Raw genomic sequence first — 11,514 nt, 5'->3', positions numbered from 1 at the left:
AAAAAATTAGCTGGGCGTGGTAGCGCATGCCTGTAGTTCCAGCTACTTGGAAGACTGAAGTGGAAGGATCGCCGGAGCCCAGCAGGTCGAGGCTGTGGTGACTGGGAGCGGCCGCTGCACTCCAGTCTGGGTGACAGAGTGAGACTCCAACTCAAAAAAAAAAAATATGCCCTATTGACTTTGACTCATCAAGACCTTCCAAGTTCTCAAGTAGCTTTACCAGTAGTCTGTGTTCTTTGCCTTGTAATCCCTTCATCACTCCTAAAACCTCCTGATTTCAAAACCCCTTAAGCTTTTTCTAGACTGTTAATTACCATAAAATAAAGAAAAAAAAAGGGAAGTCTCAATGTGGAATGGATGAGGTGGAGGGGAGTGGGTGTCCCCAAAGGTGGTCGGAGACCAGGAAGATCACCCTTTCCATCCACAGCTGAGCATGTAAGTGTTCTAGGGGGGTGAGTAGACGCTTAAGCGTTCCCAGCCATAGACTTAATGGTGCTTATGTTGAAGACCTTTCTTTTCGCCTCTTCCTGCCTCAAACCTGTTTGATGACTGTGTCGAGATCCTGCTTGCTGCCCTGCCAAAGGTTGGGACCAATGATAGCCATCGGACTGAATAAAACTCCCTTTGTTCCCGAGCTCATGTTACCCAGTAAAAATGTTCTGCCTATAATCAGTGCTCACTGTGACCTTAACTTTTCAGAATGGACTTTGATGATGAAGATGGTGAAGGCCCCAGCAAATTTTCAAGGTAAGTGTATTTTATTTCCCTTAGATATAAAGAAGCCGATAGCCAGCAATCACCTGGTTGAAATATTCTGGAATGTAATGTCTTTTGTCATGGAAGAAGCCACGGTCTATACCTTGAGCCTCTTTCTGGTCCTTCATTCCATGGCAGTATTTGGCCTAGTGGCAGCTAGCTATAAGCAACCATCCCAGCCTAGATTATAAAAGATTAAGTTAAAAATCGTTAACTCTGTTTGCTTTTTAAGACAACAAATGCTGATCTTGATGGATTCCTTTTTAAAAGACAGCTCTAGAGTTCAGGTTTGGAAAAAAAAATACCAAGATAAGTCCTTTTTTTCTTTTTCTTTCTTTTTTTTGAGTTGGAGTCTCCCTCTGTCGCCCAGACTGGAGAGCAATAGCCGCTCCCGGCCACCGCAGCCTCGACCTGCTGGTCTCCGGCGATCCTTCCGCCTCAGCCTTCCGAGTAGCTGGAACTATAGGCGCGTGCTACCACGCCCGGCTCATTTTTTTTTTTTTTAATTTTTATTGTAGAGATGAGGTCTCACCAAGTTGCCCAGGCAGGTCTCGAACCCGCGGGTTCAATTCACTCACTTCAGCTTCCCAAGGCGCGGTATTATAGGTTGAGCCACAGAGCCCGGCTCCTTTTTTTCTACCATGGAAAATGAGGAGAAATAGGAGAAACCTGGGTGACCCTATTCTGGAGGCAGGACATAAAACTGGATTTTGAGTTTCTAAGAAGTATGTTGCTACTGGCCACGTGACAGCATCTTAAGCTGGTCTCCATGGGGCCGTCCTGAGTGTAGACTGCCTCACAAGGATGCTGGATCTCGGGTGCCATGAGGGTATACACATAACATACATGAAGGGTAAGGCAGGCCCAGCTCCATGACTCCTTGTATGTTTGTGTGTGTGTTTTTCACTCTGTTTAAGGTATGGTAGGAAGTTTGGCAGATGTTGAGAGAAAGGCACAGATCATTCCATCATTCTGAACAAAATTCCCGTCTGTACCCAATTTACTTTGGAAAGGTCTGCCTTGGCATTCCTTCCCATCAGCCAAGCTTCCAAGCCTTCCTGATTCTCAATTGTCGATGAACTTGAAAACTTGTCACAGGTGACGGGTGCTTTTCTCCATAACTGTGGTCCATAGTGTGGCCCAGCAGCCTCAGCTATGTTAAAAGTTTTTAGAAAAGTGGCATTCATGTTCAAACGTGAGCCCACTAAACTGTCCCGTGGCAGTTAATTTTGGTGATGTCTCCCTTACAAAGTGTGCTGTGGTTGTGAGTTAAACATGCTTTCCCACAAGTACAAGAGAGCCATGCATCTCATTACTTTCCGGGGTTCCTGGAGTCTCCAAGTCCATAGTAAACTTCTCATCATGCCAGACACTTTCCTCCCAAGGACGTTTCCTTCCGGCTTCCAGCTTCAGCTATGGGTGACATGGTAGACAGGAGATGGAAGACATTTTGATCGCAAATGACTTTGTTGTTTCTGATCAAAACAAGATATGAGTCTCAACAGCAAAATCATGTACTGTTTGTCCCTTGGTTGAGACAGAACCTCAGCTTAGACATCAGTCTCTTTCTTTCTTTCCTTTTTTTTTTTTTTTTTTTTGAGTCGAGGTCTCTTGAGTCAGGGTTTCACTCTTGCCCAGGCTGGAGTGCAGTGGCATGACCACCGTTCACCACAGCCGCTGCCACCTGGGTTCAGGTGGTTCTCCCACCTCAGCCTTCTGAGTAGCTGGGACTACAGGCACATGCCACCATGCCTGGCTACTTTTTTTATTTTTATTTTTTGTAGAGGCAAGGTCTCGCTATATTGCTTAAGCTGGTCTCGAACTCTTGGGCTCAGACAGTCCTCCTGCCTCTGCCTCCCAAAGTGCCAGGATTACAGGCTTGAGCCACCACGCCTGGCTCCTGCCCATTTCTTAGGTTGTGTTTTAATAGCAGGGAGGGCTTTACTGCTGACACAGAGCTAGCTTCTAGCTTCAGAAGCAAGGGCATGCATCTTCCATTCCTGTTTGCCGTGCCCAGCCTCCCTTTGTAAGGAAACGATGGCTTTGATTTCCTAGTATCAAAGTCTCCCTTGAGATAACATTCCAGAGCATGTTAACCTCAGGAAATGATGGCTCCTGGGGTCTCAGAACATGGAGAGGAAGAGCGATGAGGAGTGACATTTGCCTAACATTGAAGATCAGTGTCAGTGATGAAATAACAGTGCAGGGATACAAAGAGCTCGTTGTCTGAGGCCCGGCCATCAGGAAACAGAAACTCTACACTCTGGGTAACTATCTCATGAACCTGTCTATGAGTCAGTTTTTATAGAGTCAGGGTTCAAACTTAGGCTTCTCTGAACCATATCCTTTGCCCTGCATGTTAGAAATAAGAGAGAAAGATGGGCTGTGCTTCTAACATCTGCTGTCACTTACAGAGTTGAGTCTGAAGGACTCCGGGGGCCATTTAATAACTCTATCACAGTAGGATGGCGGATGTGCCCATGGCAGATGGGCCTGTGGGTGCAACTGAGCTGCTCAGCACTGGGAGACAAGTGAGTCTCCCCTACCCCTCTGTCCTCCACTCTGCAGTGGCTGTGGCTGCTGTCCAGAGGAGGGGTGGAGAGTGAGCTTCAGACCTGCCAGGGGTGGGATAGCATGCCTGGGGCCTCTCTTGTCTCCTGCTTCTCTTCTTACAATCAGTCAAGAGAAGCCCCTTCAGGTGAGGCCCTGGAAGAGCTGGAGGCTGCACTGTAAACCAGCCTCCACCACAGTTTGTTGCCTCAGAATCCAGGCAGGGTGCTGTGCTGTGATTTCTGTCCCTTGATGCGTGTGCAGTTAGCTTTCCCAGCTTTTCTCAAGGGGGGTTCCAAGTTCAAATGTCCTTCCGTGCCTGTCTCCATTTTTTATTTTGGAAATATCATCACACAGGAGCTCACTCACAGCTGACTTGGCGTGGTTCTTGCCTTCTCCCAGAGAGCCCGTCACAGCAAGCCTCAGGTGGAACAGCATAGCAGACAGGAAGCTGCTCACTGCCGCCTGGCCTTAGGCACACACGTGCACACACATACACACACATGTGCACACGCACTCCAGGATCTAGCCTTCCAGGGCCAGAAGTGCTCGTGCGCCCCTACACCACCCCTCAAGGTCACACAAGATTCATGCTGCTTTGGGAGCTGTGATGTATAGAACTTGGCTCTGCTGACATTAGCATTTTCCCTCCTCTCACACACAGGTGTGAGGACTGGCTGGTGGGGGGACAAAAGCTAGATTGCTGTGGGCTGAGGACTGACTGGGACCTGAGGAAATGGAGATGTGTGGGAACAACTCTGAGCAGTGGGGGGGGGGCAAAAAGGAAGGGGACCTTGGGAGCTTGGGGAGGGGGTAGACCGTGAGCACATCTACATGAGGAGGGGAAAGAGTGAAGATAGCCAGAGATCTGGAAGACTCAAGAGTGAGGTGGGGAGAGAGGGGTCCAGCGGGTGGAGGTTCAAGAGTATGCCTGGAGGGGAGTTTGGTGTGCCACTAGGTTGAATTCCCAGGAGACTCACTGAAGCAGAAATGTCAAGACCTTCAACCCCATTGGAAACTGTAGGCCCTACATGTGATGTGGCACTGGCCTGTATAAATGCACAGTTTCCCTCCAGCAATACCCAGAGGTTGGATACAGGAGAATGTGAACTTTTGAGACTCAGGGTTGGCGAGTTATGGCAGGTGCTGTGGAGCACAGGGGTGGAGGCCATTGATGGGAGGGAGGGTGGTTGAAGAGGCCACGCTGTGGCACCAATGCAGAGGGAGTCAAAGGAGGCTGGGAGCCAGGAAGCCGTGAGAGTGAGGGTTGATGACGTGAGAGGAAGTGAAGGAGGCCGGAGGCTGGAAGTCAAAGGGGCCCAAGAATAGGTCTAAAGTTGTGGGAGTCTGAGAGGGCTGGGCAGGCAGGAAGCTGTGGTCAAGCAGTGGGAAGTCGCCACCCTGGGAGAGGCTGGCTAAGGTCCAGAGGAGGGGGGACCCTGGGAGAAGAGGCCGTGGGGGGATGGACAGGTGGGGTATGCGCCCACTGTGTGCTGAGGCTGTCAGTGCTGGGTGCAGAGAGCTCGGGGTGGGAAGCCAGTGGTGACAATGACAAAGAGCCTGGCGAGTGGTAGAGACAGATGGCATGAGCTTCAGAGGGGGAGGACTTTTTGCCGAAGGAATGAGGAGTGAGGATGCAGAGACAGCCTCTCTTGGAGTGTGTGACTTGCCCTCCCTCCTGCCTCCTGGAATCCCAGTTATCAAGTCGCCGATCCAAACAGCGGGCGGTGGTGAATTCATCGCCAGGGAAACTGTGATGACACACCAGAAAGCATTTGTGCAAAGACACATCTCCCTGGCAGCTGGGGGTGGTGCTACACCCTCCTTCAGAACAGTCAGCACAGATCCCCTCCTGTCGCTGTCCCTGCGTGGATGGTCCTGGTCCCCCTGGGAGGTGAATGTCCATCCTGCCCAGTGCATGCTGCATCCCCACACTTAAGGAGAAAACCCTTTTCATGGCACTGAGCGATTCAGGAGCTTTGTCCCATGTTAACAGCCCCAGGGCTGATGTGTTTTCTAGGGAGTCCCAGGACTCCTTCCTGTGCCTGTAGCTGGGGTCAGCTACCACCAGTGTGTTGTGGCATCTTGAATATTGTTTCATAGGGAGGACAGCTAACATCCGGGAGCCGTCATCAACAGAATCAAAGTTACACACCGTGCTCTTTGTGTGACTTACATGCATATATGTATGTGCGTAGTATTTCATGAAAACAAGAGAGGAAACATACCTAATGGAAATATCTTTTAATGTTAGGTTTACAACTTAAGAACAACTGAGTATGCACTTCCAAACTTTGGTTTTAATTGTCATGGCTTGTTATCAACCTGGATTTTGCCTTGTTCAGACTTACTCTGAATCCTTTTTCAAAAAACCCAGAAGGCCTTCAAGGAGTTCTCATGTCTATTATTGTGGATTCAGCTCCAGTGCTTGGGTCTTCCCAAGAACTTGAATTCAGAAGTCCTGGTTAATGGGCTTGCTGACTGCTCTCTATCCTTTCTGGGAATGGCTCTAAGGGACCACACCATTGGCTGTCCCTTGGTGAGATTGTAGCACCCACTTGCACCAGTCTAAAATTATTCCTTTTATTTTGTAGGATTTAGATGGTGCACCTCTAAAATTATCTAAAAGTAAAGATATTCATAATAGGAAAGCTTCCACAGAGCTGACCTTTTGTTTCCCATCACACCCATTTGATACTTCCCTTTATGTTTTGGGAGGCATTTAAACTTTAGGCATTTTCCCCCCAGTTTTATAGGCTGTGGCAATGTTTTCGTTTTCGTCTTTCCTGTTTTGTGTATAGATATAATGATCAAAATCCCATTGATAAGGAAAATGTGCTAGGTACATGTGTCTCACAGAGAGCTTTCCCGGCAGAAATAAAGGGTTCCCAGAATTCTTAGTCTGTGCATCTTAGTTTATAGAGCGTTTCTAAGTGGGAAGATGCTCGAAGTGCTTCTGATGCAGAGAGGATGACCAGGTAGTAGCAAGGATTGCCCTTTTTGGTTTGACCTGATCTTATCAGTCACTGTGTGTGGGACACTGGATGGGCCATGCAAGATCCCTTTAAAGCAGGAAGAGACTCACCTGAGCCTTTAAGACACTGCAGAGCAAACCCCCAAGTTGAACACTTCCAAACTTTCCCCTTTCTCCCTGCCTTGACATTCTCAGTTTGTACAAACCAGAAACGTGTTGCAGAGAAGTTGGGTAGAACTTAGTACAGTGTAGTCCATGAGTACAAAAAATCCATGTTGCCTCAGTGGGTGAGGGTCAGGGTTAGGATGAGAACGCACTGGAATGCAGTGGTTTTTTAGGAGGGGTGTCTCTAACACCATGCTGATTGGGATCAGTGATTTCTCTATCTGAGATGTTTGCCTGTCACGTGACAGGCCTGCAACTTGATGCCTTTGTTGCCGTGTTCAGCCACCCCAGCCCCTTCTATTTTTCTGCTGGAGAGGTTCACCTTGATTTGAAATGCTGGAACCTGGGTAACACTAGGGTTTTTGGGAGAGCGGGGAGGAAATCATTTCTGGGGTCAGAAGTGGTCCTGAGCTGTCACAATGAAGCTCCCAGGTGTTTTTGTCTTCCATAAAGCCTTAAATATCTTTGCCCCTCAGCCTATCTGGGCATTCTGGCTCTGAGCCTAGGACCAGTTAGCACTCTGCTGATGGGAGGTGGTGAGAGAGATGCAGCAGGCGTTGGGCAGGTAAGTCAGTGTGACCCTTGGAAACCCGCGATCCTCTTCCATAAAGAGAGGAGCTGTTTCCTTACAGGGTGGTCATGAGGATCAAATGTAGTCAGAGCTGGGAGAGCACCTGGAAAGCTGTAAGTTGCTCTAGAAACTTGCAGGATGGGGGATTATCAGAAGCACTGGGCCTGGGTGCCTCGTGGGAAGATCTGGGCTTTCTCAACCCCCTGTGTTTCAGGTAGTCTCGTACTCAGTCTGGACACATGGGTACCTTGTAGTTGCCTTGTAGGATCCATGTCTTGGACAGCTACTAGGGAGCAGGGCGCCCATCTCCTTCCCAAGAATGAACACCCTTTGCCCTTCCTGGAGATGCTTTTCAAGCTGGAAAAATAGCCCAGTGGGTTATGCCTTAGTGGCAGGCTTATGACCAGCCTCCATGGGGCTTCCTGAAATGGCTTTCCTCTGGCCTTTAAGACTCTTACAACAGCCTTCCATGCTGTCTGGGAGGGGCTGGACAAGAGGGATATACTTCGAAAGCCTGGCAAGATTCAGTGTTCCCACCTGGGTGTCTGGGAGGACGGGCCAGAGCCAACCTGTGGCTGATACTGCACCAGAGGCTGCTGACAGCGAGAAGGGGCTTGTGTGTAGACCCCCTCCCTCCACAGCCACTCTTGGCCTGGATGGTTCTCCCTGCCTCTGAGATGGGATGTGCCTCTACACAGATCCTCTCCCCACAGCTCTTGACTCCATACTGGCTGGTCAACTCTGAGAGGGAAATCAGTAGTAGCAGGGGAAAAGGGGATTGATGCCTCCTCTTTCCTTTTTTTTTTTCTGAGTCAGGGTCTCACTCTGTGGCCCAGACTAGAGTTCAATGGCATGATCATGGCTCACCACAACTTCGACCTCCTGGGCTCAGGTGATCCTCCCTCCTTAGCCTCTGAAGTAGCTGGGACTATAAGCGCTTGCCACTATGCCCGATTAATTTTTTTTAAATTTTTTTGTAGAGATGAGGTCTTGCTATGTTGCCTAGGCTCTTCTTGAACTCTTAGGCTCCAGTAATCCTCCCACCTTGGCTTCCCAGAGCACTGGGATTGCAGATACCTAATCAACTTCTTTTACAAGAGAAGTGTTAAAGCCCTTTACTGGATCAGGAGTTGCAGGCCAAAAGCCTTGTCCGTCTGGCCAGTAATTTGGGGCACACACAGTTCGGTGAATTGTCCAAGAGCAGAGCTTATTGCTGGGTGAGTTCTGAAAAGGAAATAACTCCTGGTGACCCGCTTTCCAGTTCTGACGCTATCTGGGGAAATTCACACAGACCTCGCCCTGCACGAGGCCTGATGGCTTTGAAGGTGACAGCTCCTTGGCGATGCCTACACAAGTGAGGGAGAACCTGTGTTCAACAGGTCTCTTGTTGAGGTCCAGTGGTCTGGGGAGGGGCGTGGATTTCAGGAGGTAGGAAGGGAGGCTGGGGTGTCACAGACAAAGGTCCTGGTGCCAGCTGTAACGAGGCTACACCGCACGTGTGTACCCATATAGCTATGAAGCTGGTGGTGAGGGGTAGGGACCAGTGGTATTGTTTTGAGTGCTAACTTCTCAGATTTCAACTATGACAGCATAGGTGGCCTGGCTAGAGCCAGGCCTGGCTGTGTCTCTGATGGCCTCCTGTGTCTGTCACCTGCTGCCTCTAGGTGTCCACGGCTGGTTGCCTTGACATGAGCAAGGAGAGGCTGCAGTAGGCCTCAGCTGGGCCTGCATGGAGGCTTTCCATGGCTCAAGTCCTCAGGTTTCCTAGTATTTCCATGGACTTCTGCTCAGGAAGCTTGCTCCAGCACACATCCTCACATGCCCTCTCCTGACCTTCTAGGTACATGGGAATGACACAGAGATTGGTCAGCACCTGCTCACTCTCTGTTGCCCCTGCTGGTCTGGGAACTGTTTGCTGCATCTTGTGCCTGTCCCCAGCACCCAGCATTGTACTTCCCAGACCTCGCAGCTTGGCCCCTGCTGTGACAGGGGTGTCCCCAGCATGGGACTGTCTTATGCAGTCTGCTTGCATTGGGTCTGTGTTTCCCTTCCCAGGGGACACTGGAGACTCAACGGCCAGCTACACGGTTTAAGGATGATCTTTACTGAGATTTGTAAGATTCTCCTCTTTTTTTGTATTTAATTGAGAAAGGCTTGTACCTCACTGGTCTGATTAAACTTAGGAGTTCCCCCTTTGCAGCAGAAGTAGGAAAGAAAGTGTATAGTTAGTTGCACGTATTCTTTCTGTACCTTGATTTCCCCAGTTGTTTTCTGGCCGTCTAGCTCTGGGTCCTCTTGGCCCAGCAGATGTGTCTTCATAGCTGACAGCTCTGCCTGTGTCCCCAGCTGTCATTGCAGTGGAACCCCTGGTCCTGTTCCCGTATTTGTAAGATAAATTATTTATTGATATTACTCAGCACCTGACACGCAGGTGAGGGTCATGCAACTCAGACACCAGGTTCACAGGCCCAACCCTGCAGCTCCTCCTCCAAGCAGACCCCAAATCGTCCCCTCGCCTTGGGGAGGAGATGGCTTTGGCCCAGCACGCATGGCCCTGGAGATACGTCCTTCTCTGTTCACAAGACAACACCCTCCATCACCCCATGAACCTCCATGAAACCTTCAACATGAAATGCAACATACGTATTATATGTCACTATGTATCAAATCTTGTTGCTTGGTAACTGGCATCGCTCAACCATTTTGACAGTTTGCTGGTAATTTTTTCCATCTTAGTTATAAGATATAAAATAGTTGGATCCCTTTCTGGACTTGGCAGTGATTGCAGTCAGTTTTTAAGCAGTTGTCCTGGTGTTGTCTTCTTCATACACTTGTCTCACAAATCAAGTTCCCTGAGTACTGAGGTAAAATTGCTTCAGATCTCTATTTAAGACCCTCATAAAGTCCCCCCCCACACACACACATACACACACACTGAAATTTTTGTAAAGCTGGTATGTGGCAAGATGGTACAAGTTCTTTGCCTCATGTGCCTTGGTCCTGCGTTGGAGCAAGGGTCACGGTGACCAGCTGGGGAGTTTGGATTTGACTCTGTAGGTTGGAAGGCACCGGGGAAGGAATTCAAGGGAAGAGCTGGATTTGCCTTTTGAGAAATATCAGTCTGGCCACAGCATGAGGACTAAACTGGAGGGAGGTGAGGCTGGAGAGGAGGGATGGAAGGAGGTGGTGAGAGGCAGGGTGACGAGTGCCAAGGGCCACAGGGCGGTAGGTGTGGGACGGGTGTTAGGGAACCAGGAAACAGCAGCTAGAGTTTTGACCCATGAAGTTTGAGGGAAAGAAGCAATTCGATGCATGCCAAATGGTGGAGGAGCAGGAGAGGACTTGGCATTCTTCTGACACTGAGGCGGATGAGCAGCTGAACGTGTTAGAATAGAGGGGGCAGCAGGTGGGCCTGATGGGGGTGATCCCAGAATGCAGTGGGAACGCAGGCTCCAGGTGATGTGGGTGGATGAGAGGCAGCCCGTCCTCCTGGGGGCCCCCGGAACATGCAGGGGGTGGCGTGCCACATGAGGCCTGCCTCAGACATGCCGGTCCGTCAGTGTCAGGGCTCCTGCTGGCATCTCACACATCAGCAACTCCAGACAGCCGTCTCTGGATCCTGTGAACCCCAGTTGACCTTGATGAAGCTGAGCTGGTGAGGTGGGGCTCACCCCCCGCCTCCAAGAGCCCCTCGCCTCCAAGAGCTCTCCTGCTGCCCCATGCTTGTCCCATGAACAGCCTCTGGCTGAGGACACAGGTGCGGGGGATGCTGGTGAAGACCCAGTTTGGGGTGTGCTGCCATCTTGGAGTTGTGGAGAGAAAGGGGAGGACCCCCGTGTCTCCTCCAGGGACGGATTCTTGCATGAGCTAGTGATCTCAGGAATCCCTGCCCACTCCCTCCTTTTCATCACTTGCCCCTCCTCTCTCAGGTCCCCACCCCCCTTCCTCTCTGGTTATCTTTAACTCCCCCAGTCAGCAAGCTCTGCCCGATTTCCATTTCTCCTGGGAGTGCGCACCCTCCCCTACCCGGGTGTGTCGGCTCTGTGGAGCAGGAGCATTCATGCTGGGGCTGGAGTTTCCCCCAATTCAGTGAGTCTGCCGGAGGATCATCCCTGGGAGGTACAAGGAGAGCACCAGACCTCAGGATGCTCCCTGCTGCTCTCAGCCTCCATTTCCTCCTCCCTCACCTCAAGCCTCTCCCCGGGCGCCAGCCACAGAGGCTTGGGGCATCAAGGATGGTCCCTACCCGGCCTCCATGACAGCTTTCCCTCTGTGGTCTGGCAAGGTCTCCGATGTCTCATGCTCCCATCCCCTCTCCTCCAGAGCCACTGCTGCACTTTCCTCGAGGCCTGTCTCCTCACCATCCTCAAACGCTTCTTCCAGGCCTTTCTTTGACCCTGCTGACCCCCTCCTCAGAGTACACCTCCTCTACCCAGACCCATTAGGCCCAGCTCCCTCCCAGCTCCTCTCTCCACCCCTTCCAGCCCCCCCCCCCCCC

At 50.6% G+C, this 11,514-nt stretch overlaps 1 protein-coding gene across 6 annotated transcripts in view; it reads left to right on the top strand.

Annotated features, from left to right (window-relative positions):
* ARNT2 (aryl hydrocarbon receptor nuclear translocator 2) overlaps positions 1–11,514 on the top strand; it is a 164,157-nt gene that overhangs the window by 16,897 nt on the left and 135,746 nt on the right. For all 6 annotated transcript variants that reach the window (XM_021718000.1, XM_008068945.1, XM_008068944.2 and 3 more), the window contains one exon: positions 700–747. In XM_021718000.1, the coding sequence (XP_021573675.1) occupies positions 700–747 (48 nt within the window). The remainder of the gene's footprint in view (positions 1–699; positions 748–11,514) is intronic.

The sequence above is a fragment of the Carlito syrichta genome, unplaced genomic scaffold (assembly GCF_000164805.1).
Source record: "Carlito syrichta isolate Samal-C Ts95f unplaced genomic scaffold, Tarsius_syrichta-2.0.1 Scaffold311694, whole genome shotgun sequence".
In the NCBI taxonomy this organism is placed as follows: Eukaryota; Metazoa; Chordata; class Mammalia; order Primates; family Tarsiidae; genus Carlito; species Carlito syrichta.
This window is presented reverse-complemented; position numbering and strand designations above follow the sequence as displayed.